General features: G+C 38.4%; 1 protein-coding gene across 5 annotated transcripts in view; it reads right to left on the reverse strand.

Annotated features, from left to right (window-relative positions):
- Nucleotides 1–25202, reverse strand: part of RNF17 (ring finger protein 17) — a 49460-nt gene that overhangs the window by 17375 nt on the left and 6883 nt on the right. For 2 of the 5 annotated variants that reach the window (XM_083608936.1, XM_083608934.1), the window contains exons 2-23: nucleotides 23633–23688; nucleotides 23150–23205; nucleotides 21760–21850; nucleotides 20553–20633; nucleotides 19946–20046; nucleotides 18938–19109; nucleotides 16743–16819; nucleotides 15677–15751; nucleotides 14049–14323; nucleotides 13447–13602; nucleotides 12976–13165; nucleotides 11658–11829; nucleotides 10736–10926; nucleotides 9036–9174; nucleotides 6738–6897; nucleotides 5825–5940; nucleotides 5205–5325; nucleotides 4372–4492; nucleotides 3664–3888; nucleotides 1823–1973; nucleotides 1378–1496; nucleotides 887–977 (exon numbers count right to left, since the gene is read on the reverse strand). In XM_083608936.1, the coding sequence (XP_083465062.1) occupies nucleotides 887–977; nucleotides 1378–1496; nucleotides 1823–1973; nucleotides 3664–3888; nucleotides 4372–4492; nucleotides 5205–5325; nucleotides 5825–5940; nucleotides 6738–6897; nucleotides 9036–9174; nucleotides 10736–10926; nucleotides 11658–11829; nucleotides 12976–13165; nucleotides 13447–13602; nucleotides 14049–14323; nucleotides 15677–15751; nucleotides 16743–16819; nucleotides 18938–19109; nucleotides 19946–20046; nucleotides 20553–20633; nucleotides 21760–21762 (2736 nt within the window). In that variant the 5' untranslated portion in view covers nucleotides 21763–21850; nucleotides 23150–23205; nucleotides 23633–23688. Of the gene's footprint in view, nucleotides 1–886; nucleotides 978–1377; nucleotides 1497–1822; nucleotides 1974–3663; nucleotides 3889–4371; nucleotides 4493–5204; nucleotides 5326–5824; nucleotides 5941–6737; nucleotides 6898–9035; nucleotides 9175–10735; nucleotides 10927–11657; nucleotides 11830–12975; nucleotides 13166–13446; nucleotides 13603–14048; nucleotides 14324–15676; nucleotides 15752–16742; nucleotides 16820–18937; nucleotides 19110–19945; nucleotides 20047–20552; nucleotides 21175–21759; nucleotides 21851–23149; nucleotides 23206–23632; nucleotides 23689–23919; nucleotides 23938–25202 lie in introns of those variants that run through there. The other 3 variants (XM_083608937.1, XM_083608938.1, XM_083608935.1) reach the window with 3 other exon arrangements.

A 25202-nucleotide genomic window follows, 5' to 3' on the forward strand; every position in this document is an offset into this window, starting at 1 on the left:
AGAACAACTGAAGAGAATGTTGTTGACATCTCTGCATGATACTCTTTGCTAGATATTGAACACTGGCCTAGATGTCACCCTGTTTGCAGATAAACCAGATAGCTATCTTGAATATTTGGACACAGCCATAACCTTTCTTGCAGGAGCCAAATGAAGGGTTCTGGGATGCAGAATATCAACTGCAACCTCCCAACAGTGTTACTTCACCCCCAAAGGCACACTCCTCCATTGCCTCTTGAAACAGATGGATGCCAACCAAAGTATTTGCTTGTAGAGCAGGCTCATAACTTAGGTGGATTTTACTTGCACAGTTTCAACTTTACAAGCTTTGAAATCACAAATTAAATGCCAAAAATTTTATGCCAGGAAGGGCTTGCTGTCAAGCCAACGTGTCCTTAAAATGATCTGCCCGCTCCCTCAACATAAGCTGGCAAGTTTTCACTAAACTCAATGGTTTCCAAAGGAGACTTTGATGTTGGCTGAAGTGTTCTTAGCCAACTACCTGATTCATCGTCATTACTTAACCAACTGGATTCTATCACAGCAGCCAGATTGTGCTCTTTTCACTACAGGGAGAAGCTAGTAAAAATACTGGCCAATTCTAGTTCTAACAAAGCAGAACCACACATACATTTTGTCACTTCCTCCCTAGAGAGAAGTGTTCAAGGTTGTGTGAGCTAAGGCATATTCTAAGTCTTCATCCAGACAGAATCTTGGGGGCCCGAAGTAATAGAGGGACACGTTCCAGTATCTTAGCCAACTACATACTCCAAGTTTCAGTTGTACAAAGAGGTTACAATTCTCCCCCCAAAAAACTTGCACTGGTAAATCAGACATTTACTACTACAAAGCTCTCTATTAAAGTTAGGCCTATACCACTACTAACCTGTATTATTAGGTTTACCACAGCTCCAGTTAAGTAACGTGCAAGAACATCGCAGGCAGTTCCTGTCCACTGCTCAGTCCCACCAGCTGGTCTAAAACAAGATGCATAGGGAGGAATAAAAATCATTTCATCTCAAATGATACCCTCTCCCCTATTGTTCATACAATTGCTGGAGAGGACACAGATCTTCTGGCAGGCAGAACATCTGTAACAGCATCAGTTCGATTAAGCATTATATTTTTCAATTGCCCAGTGAGTCTCATTCCTTATTTTAAAAATATAGAGAAAGTCTTGTTGACAAATACAAATGCTGCCCAAGGAGCACTGGAAATGGCCACTCCTAGTGTTTTTACATGGTATGTGAACACATGGTATAGCAGATACAGGTTTGGGCACCCTGCTTCAGGCCCAAGTTCAAATCCCAACACCGCTGCAACACTTGCAGAATGGGAGAAAGCATGTTCCAGAACTGAAGGAAATGGACACTTTACCTTATGTCTGTTAGTGAGCACTCTATTGCAAGAGGCTTGTGCATCTTCAGATTCTGCTCAAGTTCTCTTAGGGAGACAGTATCTATAGTTTTAGTTATGCCAAAGTCAATGAGGAACACCTGCAAAAGACAGGTGTAAGAAAAATACAGTTCTTCAATAGCCCAAATTAGACTTATCACGGACCTACAAAACTCTGGCTGGCTTTGTTAGGAAACTTCTCTTAGCCGGCTACAGAGTACAAACCTCATGATGATACTGCAAAAATCTCTCATTCATTTTCAAAAGAAGTAATACATCATTTAGCCTGTTTAACTGATTAATAAGTTAAGTTTTTATCTAGGATAAAGAATGCATTAAATTCCACGTATTAAATCACTAAATGAGTGCTTCCTAGTCATAATGAACGCAGTGATACTTATCTACATAAAGCAGTGATTTTATTTACCTCAAGTTTACTTTCTGAAACAATCCTGCGGATTTGGCCTCTCTGCCACTGATTCAGATCATGTACATAAGCAGCACAATTCATATCAATTTTCCATTCAACTGTTTCTCTTTCTGATTCCAAGTAAGTGGCTGCCATCTTTTCCTGTAAACTAATATTATAAGTAGCCAAATAGACAATCAAATCTACATTGCCAGTATTGTTCTGAAAGAAACATATTTTTCTAAAGGTTAAAGATACAGTAGGGTCAATAATTTATTTAACTGTTAAGATTACAACTGTACATTGTTTTCTAGTCTTGAAAATAATGCACAGTTGTGTGTTTAGAACCCGCGCTTCACCATTTAGTTCCAAGGACTTTAACAAATATGACATTAACACAAAATAATTAGCAATATTTCTAAAGGGGAACACATAAAACATGAAATCATAGATAAAGCATCAATAAAACTGTACATGGGATGTCTTTCCACCCCATGGACCTTAATCAGCAGCAGTAGCACAAGAAGGGACTCATCTCAAAACGTTCTTTCTAATATTTAAACCCCAGTTGATCAGGGCTTTCTTTATATGTCATCATAAGCACCTAATAATTGGCAATCAATGCAATTCTTTTACACTCTGTTATATGAAACCAGACAGTTGTGCTCATTAACCAATGGTGCATTTCGCAACATCTGAACCTTTTTCAAAGGCAGCACCACGTAACAACACATCCACTCTATCGTCCACTCTAGTTCATATAAAGTGCCTAACTGCAGCTAGACTCTCTCTGTTTGGGAAAGCCTATAGCCAATGAACCAGCTCCAGCAGAGAATAGGCATCCCTAGCTACAGAACCCACCCAGGCTTCTAGTGACAATATAGCCTCTAGGAGCAACTCAAGCTACACACCTACTTTTTCAAGAGGAGTCCAACCTCATCTAGAACAAGGTACCTCTTCAAATCCAGTATCCAAGAACCCACAACAACTTTGTTTTGTATGGTTTCAACCGACCCACAACCAGCCCATACTGCCTCTTCCGAGTCAGATGGAAGAAGGGGAAAAAACCCCATTACTGTTCTCAGAAAGCACCCCCAGCAGGTAGAGTGGAATCCACTACAAAGCCATGCCTCCAGCCCTAAACCACCAGAGGTTCTCCAGGACACTGTGGTCAATGGTACAAAAAACCACTAAGTTCATAAACCATAACCAGGGCTGCATTCCCTGCATCCTTTCTTCCAGATAATTAATTTGCTCCTAGTATGCTTGTAGCTGAACTCCCACCATCATCTTGAGCACATTGTCCAAACAGAACACGGAGCACTTAGCTTGAATGTTCCCTTCGTAGAGTAGGCAGGAGCAGGGCAGAAAGAGTGGGTTACTTTCTTCCAACGTTTATGTCAGGTAAAGGGATGAAAGGACCATAAAAATCTGGTCCATCCCAGTTCTGCATGAGGATAAGACCAAGTCTTTCCTGTCCCCATACATGTGTATGTCTATCTATTCCATCTATTAATCCATCCATCTATGTAAAATATTTTTCTGTCTTTAACTTTCAAGCATTGGCGTGCCAGCCACCCACAATCGGAACTGGCCAACATGCTGGGTGTCTTGCCACTAGTACACTTTAATCCAGCAATCCTGGGAATGACACGAAATTCTGTGGTCCTCAGGGGGTATTTTACGGAAAAAACCTGGCACACTGGCAGCAAAGACTCCTTTCTTAGTTTAATGGCTATTTTCATCATCCTGCAGGAGCTGTGGAACATGTAGAGTTAAGCGACAACGATTGTCAAAAATGAAAAGAACCAAAAAGCATGAAGTGCTCTGACCCAGGTCAAGTGGGAAAAGGAACTTACCTTTTCAGAATCTGTTCTGATGACATCAAATGCACGTAGAACTTGCTTGGGGACACAACGTGACTAATTCGCACTTGCAGTTCTTTGCTGGAATCTAATTTTGTACCTTCAAACTGTATCGACTCTTCATTCCCAGGCTGTAAATTATCTCCATGAGCTTTGAATAGTTCTTCTGGAGTAGGATCCCAAACTTCATGATGTGATTCGGTAATCATTTTGGTGTCACTGTAGAATTTGGTTTTATTTAGTTTTTTGTTTCATCTGCCAGTATCAGACAAATAGAAGCAGAAATGCCCTCCACAAAACATGACCAGCAAGTTTTAAACAAAGACCTGGTTGGTATGTTAACATTAAGCCAAACCATGGCCAAGTGTAAACAAGCAAGAGTGATGGTTTACAGGGGGGGGGGGAACCCCACAAGGTCACACTACCCTTGCTATGCACAAACTTGGGGTTGTGGTGTGATTTGTCTTGCTCCAAAATGAACCATGAGCTGTGAACCAAGGTTTGTTTCTTGGCTTAGTATTCAGTTTGTTTGGAGTGAGACAAAATCGTGAGTCTAGGTTTGTACACAACGCTAAGCCAAGCCATTTAAGCACTACCTGAGATGACATTACATACACTTCACTGAGAAATATTAGGCTGCTCGAATTCAGAAGTTGCAAAAATATTACGAGCATGTTGAAGTTAATGAAGCAGCACACTCACCTTAATATATAAGATGCCAGACCTTCTTTAACCAAGAGGCTGTTAACACTCCAAGATGCCTTTGGTGGCACACATACACTTTCATAGAGCTCAACAGACAGAATATTGTCTTCAGATTTTTCTAGATGTAGTTGAAAGAGGTTTAAGTTCAAAATGTCAAAGGAAAAAAATTAGCTACGGGTGTTGGGGAAAGGAGGCAGCAGGATGAAGGTCATAGTTGCGAACCATTTTATTTTACTTCATTATGTTGGGGATTTTATTGCTTTTACCTACTGTGGTTTTTAATTGCTTTTGCATTTTGTAAGCTACCTTAAAAAGTTACGTAGAAAGGTGAGAAACAAAGAAAACCAATTATTAAGACCAGAGGGCTCCTTCGAGAAGATTACTTAATAAAATGTAGTGCCTGTGTATTTCTGTGACAGATAATTTAAGTCTCTGCATTAAAAAACTGGATTTTTTTAAAAAAGTGTTCTGAAAGTCTGATATTTCCAATGCTCCATATTCTTACAAATAATTTTATCTCATTTGTCACCAACTGGAAAACCATTGATCGGGTTGGGAATAAGCTGCCCCGGTGTTGCTGGCTGGACATAGCTGAGCACCCAGCTAATCCAATTAGGTAGGGAAAGGGAAATAGTCCTACACTGATGACAAGAGCAGCAAGCAGTCCTAATAACATTAAGGAGAAATTGAGAATTTCCCTGACAGGCTGGATGGGAGGCACTGTCCCTATCAAGTTGCTGTCCACAGAATGGATGATTTGGTTTTTGAGACAGCAACTCTATTTGGCTCTCAAATACTGAGTAAGTTACTCAAGACAGGCGAATACTTACCAATAATAAAGCAGAGCATACATTTATCTTGAATTAGTTCTTCAAATCGGTCCTTTGATTTACTACTCCATTCATTTGCTCCTTTATTTGGTATGATATGGGCCAGCTTGCACCTGATGGCCTAAATTATAAAACATAGCCCAATTTGTTTATTTAGTTTCAATGCCATCGTTCCTTTAGTGAAATTTCGGTGTGCTTACACAGGGCTCCCAGCAATCTCTAATCTAGGCAACAATTAAGTATGCATCTCCTGTTGTACTTTCTTGCTATAGCACAAAGTATTCTCGGACCCACTGCTGAGCCACCAGGGTGCCTACCTTTCGCACAACAGCAACTTGCCCCGCTCTTAAAACATGGCACTTGTGTGAAAATTTCTTTGGCTCTGCATGTGTTGGAGGGGAGATAGATTCTTAGAGAAAAGCTTGACACACGGCTCACTTCTATCTATTACATTTATCATATTGTTAGAATTTAGTGGACACAGAATTACACTTTATCAGAGGAGATAATTCACAAGCATTAGGAACTGAACTCCAAGCTGCGCAGAAGGTGCTTTGTCAGGAATACAGGGCATTCTGCATATTTAGATTTACCTCATGCGGGATGCAGTTCTAACTTACCTTTGCTGGGAGAGCTAAAAACTCATCTTTGATTTTACGCATGTCTTGCACATTTATTTTAGCAGTGTTCCCAAAGTCAACATATTTGACCTCAACTTCTTGGTGGCCTGGCAATCCTTTAGAAAACATTATGCGGTTAGGAATCAATGATACGTGGACATTATAAACTTATAGGAAACATTTGTGTACACCTACAACAATAACAGTCTCAGTCCAGCCGTACCTCGGTGATTGAGGTGCAGCATTAAGGAGAGCGATGTTACTGCAGATATATGTAATGCTATCCAAGCTCCACACACAAACTTTGAAATCAACATCACTTCCTTCAAAACCATCCATCAAATACTGCATGCATGGCAATTTTTAATAATGGCAATAGCAACACATAAGAGTCAGATGCTCTTTTACATTATTAAACCAGGAGAATTCATTAGCCTGTTTTTCAATAAAAAAATCTATGGTTTTATATGTTATATTAAAAAACTAAGAACGGTAGCATGTTAATGAACAAGTTACGGCACCCCATATCAGAAACGGCAAACCATGGTTTAACACTTGCCCCACAGATCAGAATTAAAATCTAAATTTTGAAGTGGGTTTCAAATTCTCATTTGGAGCTCAACTGTGAACCATCGTTTGCCTGTTTTGGCTGCAACTTCAACCTGCCTACGGTTTAGCACAAACTAGAAAAGTCGAGCCATGTGGCTATTAAACCCTGCTTCATTGTAGGAAAGATGGGTGTATTACTTGGACGTAAGAAAAAGAAATCACAGTGGGAGAATGAAATGGGAAAAACCAGCATTCATTTAAAACAGAAAAGGAATTAAATAGGTGTGTTGAAAATATCAAGGTGATTTGATGGGGGGAGGGAATCAAAACAAAAGTCCTCTAACCTAATACTACAGTTACTTACCAACAACCTGTGCCCTGTACCAAACTCCATCCTCTTCGAATTTTGCTATGCATGGTTGACCCTGGACTGGACAGAGAATTTCCAAGCCAACTCTGCTGTCATTTTTATATACTTCCTCAACTTTGCTCAGAAAAGCTGCAAATTCTGGACCTTCTTCTACCTAACACAACGGAAACAGTATTAATCACTATGGATTGTAGCCAACATACTCTTACTAAATATTACATCACACAGAAAGTCAAACTGATGCACTCTGTACCTAAAGTACTCGATTTTACATCTGCTGAAGAAATTGGCGAAAGTGGCACATGACACACTGAAGCCAGACTGGTGCGTGAAGATGCCTACCAGATAGCTGAGAAAAGGCAGCTGATATGGGAGACTTGCTCAGCTGACATTGCAAATTAATCGCATGCAAGGCGGAGAGCTCTTAAGCTCTTTCCATGCCGAGTTTTTCTGGCACGGCAACAGTTTTTAAGCTCTCTGCCTTGCTAACTGGGCTTTGGGAGGATCTCGCATGGGCTCATCAGCCCCATAACATCTCATGAGAACCTCTCAGAGCCCAATAAAAGCAAGGCAGAGAGCTAAAAAAGTATCTGCCTTGCTTCAGGGTGGTGGTGGTGGTGGTGGTGGTTAAGATTCCTTTAGCGTGCTGGCTCCGGAAAGGAAGATTACTTGTGCAGGGGTAAGTTCCTAAGGCAACTGTGGCTTCATGTCCTTGGAACATAATCCCCATTTAGGTTCCGAGTGATGTGTGTGTGTGTGTGTGTGTGTATATATATATATATATATATATATATATATATATATATATATATAAATAAAAAGATATTTATTGGAGTTTTACAAAGATATGAATTTAAAAGATCATATAAAAAGAAAGAAATACAATAAAAGAAACATAGAAAAATACATAAAGTAAGAAAAGGAAAATAAAAACAAATCCATTTTTGTAACCCTAACTTGTTATCTTATTTCCTTGGCCTCCTCACACCTCCCCTTTTTGTATTCCCATTTAAATAATCAAGTCAGCAAATCCTTACCCTCTTTCGTTTATCTTAACTCTATATCTTAACATATTATAACTCTATATTTTCATCCATTTGTCAATTCATTTTTGCATATTCTTATTAACTTTGTTGCTAATGCCACTTATTTTCAGTCCAACATCATTTTAAGATTCATTAATTTTACAATGTTTCTGAAGATAGTCTTTAAATTTCTTCCAGTCTTCTTCCACCAACTCTTCTCCCAGGTCACGGATTCTGCCAGTCATTTCCGCCAATTCCATATAATCCATCACCTTCATCTGCCACACTTCCAGGGTGGGTAGCTCTTGTGTCTTCCAATACTTTGCAATAAGTATTCTTGCTGCTGTTGTTGCATACATAAAGAAAGTTCTATCCTTCTTTGGCACCAATTGGCCGACTATACCCAGGAGAAAGGCCTCTGGTTTCTTCAGGAAGGTATATTTAAATACCTTTTTCATTTCATTATAGATCATCTCCCAGAAAGCCTTAATCTTTGGGCACGTCCACCAAAGGTGAAAGAATGTACCTTCATTTTCTTTACATTTCCAACATTTATTATCGGGCAAATGATAAATTTTCGCAAGCTTGACTGGGGTCATGTACCACCTGTAAATCATTTTCATAATATTCTCTCTTAAGGCATTACATGCCGTAAATTTCATACCGGTGGTCCACAACTGTTCCCAGTCAGCAAACATAATGTTGTGACCAATATCTTGTGCCCATTTAATCATAGCAGATTTAACCGTTTCGTCCTGCGTATTCCATTTCAACAGCAAGTTATACATTCTTGAAAGTATCTTAGTTTTGGGGTCTAACAATTTTGTTTCCAATTTTGATTTTTCCACCTGGAAGCCAATTTTTTTGTCCAAATTATAGGCCTCTCTTATTTGATAATAATGAAGCCAGTCTCGCACTTTATCTTTTAATTTCTCAAAACTCTGCAGTTCCGAGTGATCTGTATATAAAACAAGCACTAGAAAAAGATCTATTAGTGTATTTTATACATCTGAAATGGTAACTTGAAAAACATACTACTCCCAATTTCCAGCAATAAACTTACCTTTTTATGTTCCAAAATAGAAAGTGTAAAGCATTTCAGGAAGCATTTCTTTGCTTTTTGTAAAATAATTTTTATCAATTTTCCATTAATAATATTCCAATTAATAACAAAATTAATAACAAATCACATCATATCATACCAAATCTCAGGAAGCATTTTTCAATAATGTCAACACAAAAATTAAATATACTGAATAATACTTACTAGCTGAATGTAGAAATCACCTGGGCTAGTAATATAACTAACAACAATGGTGACTTCTGTATTTTCCTCTGGTATCGCAGGTGACCAGTACTGCAGGAATTCAATGTTTTCAGGTTGATCAGAAACTTCAGCACGAAACCTAGTAAAGTAAGAATCTAGAATGAACTGCTGAAGTCAGCCACAAGAGGAAGTTTTCTATGGCCCCCACCACTGCCTTTTTCTAGAAAAATAGGTGCCAGTACTCACGATGAAGTTGTTACAGTAAGTGCCACATTTTTTAACAAAACAAAAAAAGAGGTGCTGATACTGTGTACCCTTGAGCACCCCTTGAAAAAAAGGACTGGCTTCCACTGAATTCCACAGAACCAATTTAATGACTTGCATTTGAAACACATTTGAGAAGGCGCAAGACATACTGTATTTCCCCTTGTATAAGACTATTTTTTCCTAAATTTTTGAAGTTTAAAATAAGAGGTCGTCTTATACATGGATAGTGCATAGTGCATTTTCTTAATTTTGGGTTAAAAAATAGAAGTCGTCTTGTACATGGGGGCGTCTTATAGATGGAAAAATACGGTATTTGTGTGTAAGACTGCAGGCGAAGTATGACAATATAGGAACACGCATAGCCGATAGTTTCCTCTTTCCTGACTTTCTAGTGTTGCCCTTTTCTGCTTTACTCTGCCTTCGCCCAATTGCAGCCCCACAAGAACAAATCAGCAAACAAAAACAAAATGCCCATGACCAGTAAGTAGGAACAAGGTCTGAAAGCTACTGGGCAAGCCCAAGCAGTTTATTTCATGAGATGGAAATGAAATGCCATTATTTGGCAGGTAGAGTAGGATATGCAGATATCGGGAAGGATTAGATTGATTCTTCACTTACACAGAGACGCCTCCTTCAATTCCATGTCTCTGGTAGAGGCACTGATCAGTTTAAAGATATAAACTATGGGGCTAACATGCTTATATCCAGATTTCATATTACTGTATCTTAAGAAAAACATAGCATTTGCATTTTAAAATAAAAAATTGAATCGTAAGACATTTATCCACTCTGGAAGGTGGGGAAATAAACTGAACAGATTAAGGGAAACAGGATGATGGAAAAATGGCGAAAACTGACTTTAGGTCCCTTCCAGTACCACAATTCTATGATTCTCCATTCTCACCCTCACTACACCAAATCTTAAAAAAAATAATATTTAGGTTAGTGGTATTTAACAGTTAGCGGGCTTTAGTCAATTTGTGGCCAATTCTTGCTCTCTGTTATAAAGGAATACAGTCGTACCTTAGCTCCTGAACGGCTTTAGTATTCAGTTTGAATGTGAAAAATAAAGTGGCTGAAAGCCCAACTGGAAAGAACAATCTAGAATTTTAGTAATTAAGCATTTGTAGCTTAACCATGCCAGCAGCAGAGAAAAATAAGATGCTATCATCTTAATCTAGTCTTTATAGCAGACATAACCTCCCCCAACACATAATCATACTCACCTAAAGTGTGTTTCATGATTGCAATAATAAATAATAATAAATTTTTATTTATATCCTGCCCTCCCCAGCCGAAGCCGGGCTCAGGGCGATTAACGACAATAAAATAATACAACATTCTAAAATTAGAAGAATTAGTTTTAATTAAGTACATTTTAAAAAATAACCCTATTTTATCTCTAACCCTGAAATGCTTTGTATTACATATACCTTGCCAAGTCCATAAAAACTAAAGCATCTCTGAGAGATACAGGCATGTCACTACTTATTTTGTTTGCTGGCGGTTTCATTAGATCAACAATAAGCACACCATCCTCTTCTCTGAAGACTTTCATTAGAACAGCTTTGTTTTTTACCATTTTCAAAAATTCTGTCCTTGCTTTTCTGCTCCAACCTTCAGCCTATTGCAGGGGGAGAGAGAAGTTCAGAATCCTATCCACCTGCAGACTTTAGGATTTAAGTACAGTACCAAGAACTACTAAATACCCAATATGTAACAAAACTCAGGACTTAACCACACTACAAACACACGAAGACTTTTAAAATAATAATTCAGACACCATACAACACCAATTAATTTTTTCCAAATTGAACTAGCAATGTTTACACATAACTGTTCTTTGAATGGGTATTCTGTGCAATCACAAATAGGAATGATCTGTGTAGAAGACAGGTTGAATCTTCTAAAACATGGGTAGGCAAACTGAGGCCCGGGGGCCGGATCCCGCCCAATCGCCTTCTAAATCCAGCCTGTGGACGGTCTGGGAATCAGCGTGTTTTTACATGAGTAGAATGTGCCCTTTTATTTAAAATGCATCTTAGGGTTATTTGTGGGGCATAGGAATTTGTTCATTTCCCCCTCCCCAAAATATAGTCTGGCCCACCACAAGGTCTGAGGGACAGTGGACCGGCCCCCTGCTGAAAAGGTTTGCTGACCACTGTTCTAAAAAGTTAGGCATATTAGGTTATTATCTTTATTGAGTACAATACAAGAATTATTTCATTACAAAGGAAGGGAAAGCCATCTCAATCAGGAAAAGTCAGAATATGAACATTCAATTGTTTCTTAAAAAAAGATATTATCTAACTTATCTAAGAATGCAGAAGTCCAGACAATATAGTTCTTACTTACTGAATCTTTGGGAACAATGTCCTTCAGGGAGCACTGTAGTGCTAAATGATTTATACCACTAAGTTGTGCCTCTATATGTATGTCAGGTTTCTTCACAACCAAGCAAAAGTCTTCAGTCACTATATATTCTAGAGTGATATGTTCTGGATTAATTCCAATGTTATTTGGTATGCTTGATGGCAGAAAGAGAAGATAACAAATATTATTTCTCAATATAAGCTTGGAATAAAATGCTTCAACATCAATAGGCAGATTTTTTAAGTCTAAAAAGTTTTCTGTTTAAGAGATGCTTTACTGGGAACAACTGAACTGTATTATTCAAAAGAGATCACAAATAGAAAATCAGCAAAATATTTCCTATCTGCTCTAATTAAGATAGTTTTATAATAAGTTGTTTTAGACCAGCTCCAACTATAATCTACTCTGACAATGGCTCTTCAGTTAAATGGATCAGATGATGGGACAGAGCTCTGTAATAACCCTCGAGATGTTCAGGAATTGAACCCGAGGTTTTCCATGTGCAAAATAATCAAGCTGTTGGGTGGCTCATACAACTGATAACCCCTAGGTTAAGTCTACTGCAGTACGTTGTACGTGAAGTTAAAAACAATTTGGAAATGTCAGAACCAAGGGAAGCCAATGAACTCATCCTGGAGTCACTGGGGTGGGGATTTGCAATTTTCTCTCATTACACACCAATGTAGTTCTGCATACATGTCCCCTAAACAAGCAGAAACCATGATATCATTTGTGCATGGCAAACTGACAGGCATGGGACCACCCAATCTGGAATATGAACTGGGGCCTACGTGAAGAAGGCAGGAAGGTCTATTTTTAAATTCCCCTATGCCTGGCTTTATGGTGGTCTGGCCCTAGTTAAAATATTTTAATCAATAATTGGGTGGGGGAGGAAGAACCGGATTCTATGCACAGACCCAGATTACATAATCCATCTACCATGAATGGATGTAGAAGAATCACATGTTCACGGAGGACCTACATGCAAAATTCACATCACCACATGCAGTTAAGAGATAGCTAGCTTGTGATTTTTTTATATTTAATGCCTAAACACTATTTAGCAATTAACTGAGCAAATTATGCACTCTTATTCTTGTTCATTTCTGCCTTATGAAGATTGTTTTTACAGCAGGTTGTCTTGAGATTCTCCTGCATAAGGCAATGAACAAATGAAATGGTAATGAGGCTTTAAATCCACTCTCCTTTTCATCACTAGAAATTGGTGCACCTTATACATTGCCACTAGAAAGCAATATGGCAAAACCGCCATGTGGCAAATAAAGGCAAAAAAGCATACCTTGAAATAATCAAAGCTTCGATATGCCCAAAGTCCACAAGGAATATTTTCATCATTGCTATATCACAAATTTTGCACTTTGTTGGACCACGGGGCTTTAGCTCGTATGTCTTCTGCAACGGCATCAGTTCAATGATTTTTCCACGACACCATATTCCATGTTCCTTGCTTTTAACATAGATTCTTGAACCTGAAATAAGTTTCAGTACACAATTTGTTGCAAAATATTCTCACTGAGAGGAACATTTAAGGTTAGGCAGTCTATCACAGCAGCCGTTTTTTGGTGGTATCCTCAAGAGACTAATTTCCAAATGAGTTCCTGGGTCCAAAATGACTGCAGACCTCTACTCTACAATATTAAAAGGTTACTTAGTAAAACCCACAATATATATCCCCCTCACTGGAATAAAAAAACAAAACTCTGAAATTATATAAACATTATTAGTCAAAAGATTTGAGAAGTTTTGTTACCTAGTTCCAAAATGTCATTAGGATAGGACCTTTTATGACTGCAGAATTGCCTCAGAGTTTTTTCCAAACGAACAGCTGCTTTCTTCTGTGAAACTTTTCGAACGTAGAAGTGGCAAGGATTTAGAACACTGCTGACAAAAACTAATTCTGGAGCATCTGTGTGGTACAGAGTGGGTAAAAAAGGTAATGTAACAGTGAAGGAAGATCACAGGGAACATTTATGCACACTACTGAAAAACAACATTTTGAGACAGTACAAATTAATAAGTTTGTATTGTTACAGAAAGGGTGACATGCACATTCTGAAATGATTTGGTGCTCATTTCTGAGAAATGATTTGAACACACCAATGAATGTGCAAACATGCCTTTAAAATATGCTTCTTCACTTAATTGATCAATACTTTATTAATGAAAGAAATTATGTAATAACTGATTTCATTAATAAAGTATTGATTGATTGGTAGATCCCTTCCAGCTGCAGCCTATGTAAGAAAAACAATGCATCAAGAGCAGGTTGCTATGTACTTGTAAGAATATTGTTTTAAAAACAAAGGGAATTAGCCACACAACTCTGGCAACCGGTTGGAAAGTTCTACTCACTTTCTTGATCATCTTCAATGATTTCTTCAATTATGACATCTGGAGTGGATGCTGTCTGAGGTAAAGCAGAAATGCATTTCTGAGTGAATGGAGGAGTCATTTCTTGGAGGTGGGTATAATTTCCTTCAAGACGTGCATCAGATTCTGGCAGAAGAGCAACTGTGCCAATGTCTTCAACAAGCGGTTCAAGGTTTACACTTATATGAGATGGAGCATCAGTTCTGAATTCCTCTTCCATATTGCTCAGTTTTAGAAGGCTGCCTTCAAAACTGCACCTAGGTTGACAAATTGTTCAGAAAACATCTCTTAAACAGTAGCCATCACTAACATGGAAGAGCAAACACTCCGTAGAAATAATAAAGTGCCTATAGGGTTTCAAGATGCACATGTAACACCCATTAATATTTCAGATCCATTAGGTTTGGAGAGGAGTACAAGATAGGGCCGCCCTTTTTCTATATTGATGCTGGAACTGTTGGCATGTGCAGTCAGATAGAAAAGGGATATTTACAGTTTTGTTCATGAACCAAAAGAATTTAAACTAGTTTTGCATGTGTTGAGACCTGAAACTACATCATCATCATCATCATCATCATCATCATCACTGAAATTAATAAAAATAATTAATAGTTTGGGTAGAATTTCAGGGTATACAATTACTGAATGAATCTGAATGAATGCTACTTCATGTGCTGACTGCTCATTTTGTTCGTACCCAGAGGTTATTTGGATTCTGTGAGATATTTCTCATGATTAAAATGAATTTAAATTGGATGAAAAAATATGATTTCCAGTGATTTGGAAAGACAAGCATTGCTTATTAGTATTCTGGGTTAAGATGAATACTGTTCCACGGATATTAAAAATACTTCGTTCCCAAAGTGTATTTTCAATATATTAATGGGACATTTTAGAAGTTTTATGTGGGATAACTCACCACCCTGCTCCAGCTGCTAGAATGCAGCTAGAATCAGAAAGAGAATGCAGCTAGAATCAGAAAGAGAATGCAGCTGCTAGAATCAGAAAGAGGTTTAAATTTTCCAGATATTAGGTTATATCTTAAGAACTACTTGTTGGCATGTGTAAGTTTCTATAGCCTGCTCCAGCTAGGATGTCTTCCCCACCATCACAGGGCTATCTACTACTAAATGACTAGTAAAAGGTATCATTTTGATTTGCTGTATATTATTACTTACTGTTTTTTGGTTTTTTTAATGCATAGATATTACTTGTACACAACCTTGGAAAAACAGCATCCTAAAACATGCTTATTAGTAAGCAAGTCCTAGGCTTTTAATTATTTTTGCACACTACATAGCAACTCAGCAATTTTTAAGTATCACTCATGACTACAAAACTCATAAGGTTTTCTGATTATATCCAAGCTATCAAAAATCCTATTCATGATCAGAACCTCAGAACTATTTAAGCACTACTCTCCAGTTTATTTCTGTATTGTTTCTAGGTAAACTGCTTAGTTTCTACCCCAGCACATTTCCAAATAAAAAATATCCCATATTACTGAAGTACCAGATGACGCACAATGATGAATGCTGAGAAAATTGATAAACCTGCAGGTGCGATTTTTATATATATAGGAAAGCTAACACCACAACAGAAGTACTTACATGTTAGGTGTATCAGGGAAAAAATTCCCCAGGTTTTCTAACATGGAGGTAATCTTTTCAGAGTCCATGTGAAACCTGTATTAGATATACAGGAAGTTCAATTGTTTGCAACCACAATAATTCATTCAGGACAACAGCAATTTTGTAACACCAAGAATCTATTTACTACATTCATAGCACAGTTTTATGTTAATGCCTCAAGATCACAATCAGGTTTAAACTGCAAAAAACCCACCATCAGAATTACTCCCAAAAAACAAAAACATGTGATAATCACCACCATGTATGCCACAAGTAAATACAGCAATAAAAAGTGTTAACAGTAAAACCATTTAAGAAACTCCTGCTCTAAAAGCCTTCCCGGTTGGCTTTTTAAAAATGTTTTAAAGCATCCAGTGAAATGCCAAAATTGGCAGTGTTGTGGTGACTGCCAAGCGTATCTAGTGAGTCCTATTTTACAGATTAACTGGCACTACCGAGAATGACCTGCCCTGTGCATAATTAGAACTTATTCCCTAAAAGGTGGAAAGCTGATGGATCATTTCTCCAAGCTCTCAGAGTCCAGGAGCGGGTATATAGGCGAAGGTTCTCTATAAGGCATGGTGGGTAACCTTTTTTTGGCTCAACCACAGACATTCACCTTTGGCCAAACCTCTGGGAGCTGCATGCCAGCAGTGGGTGTGGCCACCAGTGTATGTACATGTGCATGTGTGCACTCCCACTCAGTTAATCTACGCATGTCAACTAACATGGGAGGGTGACCACCCATTTTCCGGTTATCAAGCCATCAATTTAAGGGCTGAGGAGGGGGTGATCTGCATGCTCACTGGGAGTTAATGAGAGCTGTAGTCCAAAACACTTCTAATGCACCAGGCTGATAGATCCCCCATATAGCATGCTGAACTCCAGACCTCCTGCAAACGGTCAAGTGAAGTATATGCAACTCTTAATTTTATTTATCAGTTCTACAAAATCAGTATGTTTTTTTTTAAAGGTGCAGTATGGTAATATTTTTAAAGGTGCAGTAACTCTGCTATCCACACTAAGTAATTCTATGAATGTTTACCTTGGAAGTGCTCTTTTTTTCAGACGATCTAGTTTTAAGACTTCTTCCTCCAAAGTCATTTTTAAATTGCAGAGAACCTAGAATAAGAACATCTTAATTTGATTTACAGTAAAATATAGCAACTAATGGGAGCTGAACGTGGTCTTGAATGCTGGAGAGCTACTGCTTGTGTGAAGTTAGTGATGTCCCATTTGATTTCAAAGGAAACAATTTCAAAGGAAACAACAAGTCCTGGCTGGTGCCCACATTGCTGCTCTAAAGATTTCAGAAAGGATGATTGTGGAAAGGCTGCAGAAGTAGCCGTTGCTCTGGTCAAGCATGACTTAGGAAAGGTGAAGGCAGATGCCAGGCCTAATATGCTGTAGAGAAATAAGTCTTGAACTGTCTAGGATGAACCTTGAAACTACAGTGGTAACCTCGGATTACGAACTTAATCCTTTCCTTTCGTCCGTTCTTAAACCAAATCCGTTCTTAAACTGAGGCACGCTTTCCCTAATGAGGCCTCCTGCTGCCAGTGGAGTTCATAAACCGAATTGTTCATAAAAAGGGCTGTTCGTAATCCGAGGTACCACTGTACTTCTCTGAGGAAGTGGTGTAAAAGGGGGTGAATGCCTAAAATCTGTCTACAATGGTACCTTGGGTTAAGTATTTAATTCATTCTGGAGGTCTGTTCTTAACCTGAAACTGTTCTTAACCTGAGGTACCACTTTAGCTAATGGGGCCTCCCACTGCCGCTGCGCGATTTCTGTTCTCATCCTGAAGCAAAGTTCTTAACCCCAGGTACTATTTCTGGGTTAGAGGAGTCTGTAACCTGAAGCATCTGTAACCCGAGGTACCACTGTATATGTATTTTAAGTGCTCTGTGCACATCCAGCTTCTGCCATGCCTTCTCAGAGGGATGGAAAGGGTTGGACAAAAATGGTAAGCTCTTAAGATCTATGAAAATGTGCAGTGGCTTTAGGAATAAAGGAACCAAAAGAACCCTGAAAAACTAGCCGAGGCTATAGCCCTAAACCAAATGATCCTACCTTGAATGCTTCTATCACACTAAACTACTGTGACTTTTCATCAAAAAGACAATGCTTTCCGTAAGAACAACAACAATTCAGTAAAAATAAAAATCAAGCCAAAGAGGAAGAATCTTCTCATGACAGCTCTGACATGAGAAATTAAAGACTAATGGAGAAAGTTCATTATTTCCACTTGCTTAAAGACATGTTGACTGTACTTCTCTGAGGAAGTGGTGTAAAAGGGGGTGAATGCCTAAAATCTGTCTACAATGGTACCTTGGGTTAAGTATTTAATTCATTCTGGAGGTCTGTTCTTAACCTGAAACTGTTCTTAACCTGAGGTACCACTTTAGCTAATGGGGCCTCCCACTGCCGCTGCGCGATTTCTGTTCTCATCCTGAAGCAAAGTTCTTAACCCCAGGTACTATTTCTGGGTTAGAGGAGTCTGTAACCTGAAGCATCTGTAACCCGAGGTACCACTGTATATGTATTTTAAGTGCTCTGTGCACATCCAGCTTCTGCCATGCCTTCTCAGAGGGATGGAAAGGGTTGGACAAAAATGGTAAGCTCTTAAGATCTATGAAAATGTGCAGTGGCTTTAGGAATAAAGGAACCAAAAGAACCCTGAAAAACTAGCCGAGGCTATAGCCCTAAACCAAATGATCCTACCTTGAATGCTTCTATCACACTAAACTACTGTGACTTTTCATCAAAAAGACAATGCTTTCCGTAAGAACAACAACAATTCAGTAAAAATAAAAATCAAGCCAAAGAGGAAGAATCTTCTCATGACAGCTCTGACATGAGAAATTAAAGACTAATGGAGAAAGTTCATTATTTCCACTTGCTTAAAGACATGTTGTTTTTGTTTTCAGTCAGCTATATGGAGACTTCACTGGCTTGCAAGTTACCACAATAAGCAAATGAGTTCAATTTGTGTGCTAAATTGATAAAAAAAAGCTAATGTAAAATGTTGGGCTACCCACAATGCTTGCAAACTGCAGTAGCTGCACTGCTGTCATCTGGTTGTTGAAAATTGTGGTTGTATTACTGAGAACTCCTTTGAAAATATATGTTTCCTGAAAATAGGATATAAAATTTCAAACAAACAAACAAACAAACAAACAAACAAACAAATACCCAGAAGGAAAGTTAAGGAATCAAATGATTTAATATTAAAGTTACCTGATTTAAAGTATGGCAAGGCTTTAAGGAATGGGTTGCTTTAATCTCCCTTGCATGTTTTATGGCTCCATCCAAACTGTTTATTTTCTGCATAACCGATAACTGAACACTATGTATATCAGTTATATAGTAACTGGTGTTCATTATCAGTTCTGTCTCCAGTTTCCTTTTCCTAATTGAATACAAAGAAAATCAGACCTCAGAAAAAGTTGATCACGTTACAAATAATAACTCTGTAAACTATACAAAACAAACATACAGTACTCATGTTAAAAATAAGGTTTTGGTGATGATATTAAAATTACAAACTACAGAAAACGCCAGATTTATATTTACTGGGTGATAACCAACTAAGACATACTCAAAAGTAGATCCACTACAATGAGTGCACTCAATGGACTTCTTGAGTATGATTAATGCTGGATAACTATCACCTACTGTCCTCATAACAAGCAACTGACTGATACTGCATATACCACACAAAAATGCATCCTTAACAGCCAGCTCTTCATGCTGAACACATTCTAAATGCTCAAGGGCACAAGACGTGCAAGCTGCAAGCATCCATAGCACTCCAAACAACAACTTTAGTAGAAATGAAACTGTAAAAATCATATGGAAAAAAGAGAGAGAGGTGCAAGAGGAGGAAAATTAGAAGGTGGGTGTTTTGAAATATTCTTGTTTTGAATATGCAACTGCCTTTCAATTCATATAGGCATATAGCGAAGTATTGCACTAAAGGACAATTACAGCAAGGGCAAAAATCTACCCTGAAACTTGATGGTCAGGTCTTTGCCGATAGCAACTCCATGGTAGGGTAAACAATGGATCTGAGCTCACAGATTCCTTGTGTCCTTCCAGGACTCCTGCTACATATTGTCCCTCCCACGTCACAGAAGCAGGCATTTTGCTAAACATTTTGCCACACAGAAATCTGCATTATTATAGTTATGGAATACTTTTCAGATAAATTATTGACATCAAAGCAAAAACTTTAAACCAGGTTACCTTGAATTTACGGAAGCAATAATATCTGAAAATGTGTCATTAATAACACCTGCAATCTTGCTTTCTTCTTCTTTTGCTTCGGTGATCAAATCCTCAAGCATCTTTTTCATTTGGGGGGGGAAGTGACAAAACAACAACCTGTAATTCTGTATGTGCTCTATAGCCAGCAGAACTAGATTTACAAATAATAAAAGCAGCATATAACTTTCAGGAACAACCTTCCCCCTTTTCTCTCACATGGTGGCAGTAGTTGAGAAGTAGTGATGTACAAGAATACAAGGCTGAGGTTCATATTTTATAATGGCTACATGGATGATACGTAACATATAAGGTTGAGCAAATAATTATTAGTACCCAATTGTTTAAAGGTACTCCAGCAACTTTTAAGTATTCCTTCATCACTGGACAACACACAAAAACATCAGTTAATGGTGTACAATGCAGCAGAAATTATTAATGTCATGAAACGACATTAATAACGAGCTGACATTAAATTTTATAGCATCTTGCTGAAGTATTGTTAGAGAAAGAATTTTTGGGAACAGACATCAGTATAAACAAAAATCTGAAATACTTTAAGCCAAGACACTGAATTCTTTTGGCCTACCTCCTCTGCACTCTTTAACCACCCAAGATTGTTTTTAGCTACTTCCAAAGCTTTCTCTATCTCTTGTAGAATTTTGCTATTCTGGGGAAAATAAAAGGATAACAATAAAATTAGCAGAGAGCTGCTTTAAACAAAGGCCCTCATAGCATTGTAATTCAATTAATTTTGATAATTATCTTTTTTTTAAAAAATGAATGTGTATGTTATTTTCAACAAGTAGCAGACAGGGTTTTTAAAAATAAAACCGGGGTATCTCAAAAGAGTAGAAATCAAGAATCCATACCCTCAGGCTAGATAATCATTGAATAATGTGGTATAGTCACTACAAGGTTATCTCTTTAACAGTTCATATTTCATTCTTCTTTAAAAAAAAAACTAACACCCTGTAAGCTTTCCACACAATTGTTTTTTCATTCATGAAGCAGACTTGTTAATCACTTCTTTCAAAAAATCCAGACATATTTCTGAAGAGATGCCAAGACTATGAAACGCTCTCATCTAAGGCGGCTGTTTCATAGCCTTGGCATCTTTTCTTCAGGATTATTTTGCTCCTTTATCCATTTAATTCTTTGAAGGTTCTGCTCTCCTCTTCTCAACTGCTGGGAGCGGACATCTCAGTTCACTACAACCAACCGACAATCACCAAACAAGTTAAAACAGGACACTGAGCTGCCCCAAATCTAGTGACAGTAATATAAATATTAAATGTAGGTGTTTTATTCTCAGGAGAATGAGAAATCTTCTCAAGGTGACATATTTTAACCCAGAACACATTATGGAGTACAATGAGTTTGAGTAATCATTGATCTCCACTTATGTAAATGGCTAAAAAAAGGACAATGCAATGTTTTCTACAAATGCTACAACACATTTGGGGGGCAAGAATCAGAGAAGGCTGTCACACTGCAAAATAAATTCATGCAGGTGTCACCAGTAGTGGCGAACATTAAATGACCAAAACTGATGGAGAAAAATATCACTATCCGGTCTCTTAATTCTCTAGCCCCCAGTGATTTCCAAAAAAGGCATCACTTTGTTGCTGTGCTTTTTACCAGCAGTCTAACAACACAAAAGTTTAGCAAATATTTCTTCAACTCACGAAATGTCATTGTCACTAGTCCAATTTAGTTACACTTAATTTGAAATTAAATAGTTGAACTCACACTTTACTAAGCAGACACAAAACCGAGTAAGATTGTTTACATACCATATCTGCTGTAGATGGTTCTGATCTTAGATAGTGAGCTGGAGTCCAGTCAGCAGAGTTAATCGGCTGATTGATGCTTTGAGTATTAAACCTATAAATCAGATTGTTATATTACTTAACAAAAATAATACCTTCAATAACACATGCTCTTCCGACTTCTAGGGGAGGAACACAGTGGATTGCACGTCTTTTGTTGGCACGTTGCCGACAGATAAATTATGTGGCAATTGATGATAGCCAGACATCAATCTTGGCTATTGAATTCAGTCTGGAAAAAAGTGTTTACAGGGGATTAATCTCTGGTGCTCTGAAAAAGCCGTTTTCTGCATCAAGAAAACAGGAAGCTGTCAGTTCCTGAGAACCCTGATGGGGTTAAGTGACTTTTAAGCAGAGGAATCAGCATCTTGCCCAAAAGCCTTGTAAAAGCCCTGATGGGCATTGGATCTGCAAAAGTCTCCCTTAATCATTTCTAAGATTGTTATAACTTATAACGGTCCTTTTTTCTTCTCTTTCTTTTGTGTCCTCTGCTCTGGGCCATTATTGGTCCAAGGATTACACAAACATGAGGGTGGTGGGTGGATGGATGAACTCTGAGTGAGAGGCAGAGTTCAGACCTCCCAGAGGGAGAGACTGGAGGAAAAAAGGAAAGCTCCCAGGTGAGAGGTGGGCAGGTTCACTACTTTCTGTGTGAGACAAGGGTTAAGAGCTACCTTTGAGGACACTGTATTTTCTTTACTCTTTCTGTTTTTGTTTATAAGACTGGTTTATTTTATCTTACTGTATCATGAAAAAGCTTTAATAAAATCTTATTGGGGGAGGACACATGCTCTTCTGAAATATTCTTTTTTGTTGCTAATTTTAATAAACTATAAATGTTTTTAATTGTTTTAAACTTTTCTTATAATTTTAAGGTTTCTTGTAAACTTAGGAGTTTTGCTGCAATGAAGTAAATAAATTTTGTAAAATAACTAAACCTTTTACTGTCACCTCAAACTTTTTTCTTTTTAAACAAGACCAAGCTATTTACCCTCACATTTTTAGAGATAGAACATAGAATTACAATCCTGATGAAAGCCTAAAAAGGTAAAATGGGTTGATTGGAATTTTATAGGGAGTCAAGAAAAAACTTTGGTAGAATGAATAAGTTGCAGCAGCCTAAAATGTCATTTTCTTAGTTTCTTCGGCACACAGAACCCAGCAGCACTAAATATTAAATATTTCACCAATTGAACAAAATCTTAACGGATTTCCTTGTAAACAAGAGCATTTTAAGAGCCAAATGATGAAATAATAAATTGTTTACTAAAAAGGTATTAAAATTTAGAATACGTTTCAGCCCCACAGCCAACTCCCCCTTCGCTTCCAGACATCAAAACACACTCAGATTTACCTTTTATATTTTTGCAGACTCCTAAGACGGACTTTTTGTTCAAAATCTAAGGTCACCTACAAGAAAGGAATGGAAAAGTTCACAGTTAAGAATTTCCAATACAGTACTCAACACTATTGGATTCAATCTTTCTTAGCTTGCTGCTTATATTTTTATTTCTGTTCCAGGTCAGCGACAGAACATGGAAGGAGACAGTAGAGACAACATGACAACTGACAATGTCCTACCCGTGTACTCTTAAACTATTATCCCACAAAATATTTGGCTGCAGGTTTAATTTTGTTAGTATCCCATCAGAGGCAGATTTAGGACAGTGCAACCTAGGGGACAGTGCAGACGTCACAACTATGACATGGTGAGTTGAGCAGAATGGAAGGCAAGAGGTGGGGTGCCAAATTTTGACCTTGCACAGGGCACTGCCGAATTTGAAAGTCTTAAGTCTACCCTGATCCCATATATCCCCTAAGAAAGCAAATCAATTACTTGTGAAGTATAGCTATCGTATGCACCAGCCCTGCTGGAATTCTGAATCTGCAAGTCTAAAAAGAAGAAAATAAAGAGATGCAAAAACAAGTTAGTATATGAATGCTCTTCTTATTTAAAACAAATTAACACACATTAAAATAACACAAAAAGCACTGAAGTTTGAAAACAGCAATTTCCATGATTCCATAGCAGGTCTTTGGCTGGTCAAGATGGAGGGAGGAATTGGAGGAGGCAGAATAGTTGCGGCACTTCCAGAAAATGTACTTATTGAGCACTCATCCTACCTTATCTGTTCACAGGTAGATTAGATGATTTTGGAGACTCAATGAGCAGTCACACAAGATTTGTTTTAAGGGTTTTCCCACTTTCCAGTGCATTTTCTCATCACTTTCCTTACTGTAACAAGTTTTCTCTCTTGGGGAAGTAGGTTTGTTGTGAAAGAACTGCCAATGAACTAACTGCACAGCCTGAATTTGCCCAAAGACCACTCCCCTCAGGCCAGATTTAGGTTTGATAAGGCCCTAAGCTACCGAAGGTAATAGGGCCCTTTATATGTCCAGCTGTCCTTTGTCAACAACAAATTGTTGCTGTTTTTTGCACTGAATATATGCTATATGGTAATTTATGAACCTAATAGGTATCTAAAGTCATTTGCACATGCTGCCATGCAACCAGTCCATGCAGAATGTAGGAACCCTATATATAAATGAGCAAACCAGTGATATTTTAGGAAGCAGGTTAGTGGGCGGGGTCCATTACTTACATCATAGGAGCCTACACAACACAAAATACTGTTGCTGTATGTAGGTTTGATTTTATTTGTCTTTTATCTTATATTTTGGAAATGTACGTCCAGCTTTTTTCCCTTTAAATTTTTTTAGGGGCCCCCCAGAGAGTGGGGCCCTAAGCTATAGCTTGTTTAGCTTATACATAAAGATGGCCCTGAAAACAACTGATAATAAACACCCCAACTCCAAAAAAACCGCAACCCCACACCAAATTAACAGCCTAGGAGCTTTCTGTATTTTAAGAATCGCTGCGCTGGGACCCAAACCTAAAGCAACTGTGGGCGATGAGGGCCTAACCTAACAGAAGAATATAATAATTTTCCGACTATAGATTAGTCTTTTTTCATTGTTTCGATCCCTACACAAATCCTGTTCCATCACAAACGAAGGGGCAGCGGCGACCAAGCAGAGCTCCGAGGTAATATATGGTTTTACACTTGCGTCAAGTCACCTAAAGAACTTCATAATTAAAAAGTCGGGTCGCGTCGCTGGAAAGATGGCGGCCGACTGAGGCGGCGCAACCCCGGCGCTTCCGACGGCAGGCTCTCGCTCCTCGTCCGAACATGCCCGTCGCGTGTCAGGGAAAGGGGGGGGGGAAGAGGACCCAGATGGCCTACTTTTCTTCCAGGGAAACGGGAGGAGGCGTGAAATGAGATGGTTTCCCAGCCAAATGCTGCTGCTGCGGAGGGAAGACGGGGCATCCCGGCCCAAGGAGTGTTTTCTGCAAAGTGACTCTCCAGGGAGGAAACGGACCGTAGTTTCGTGCTTGCTTGAACCAA

This window comes from Podarcis filfolensis (assembly GCF_964270895.1).
Source record: "Podarcis filfolensis genome assembly, chromosome: 4".
Lineage (NCBI taxonomy): Eukaryota > Metazoa > Chordata > Lepidosauria > Squamata > Lacertidae > Podarcis > Podarcis filfolensis.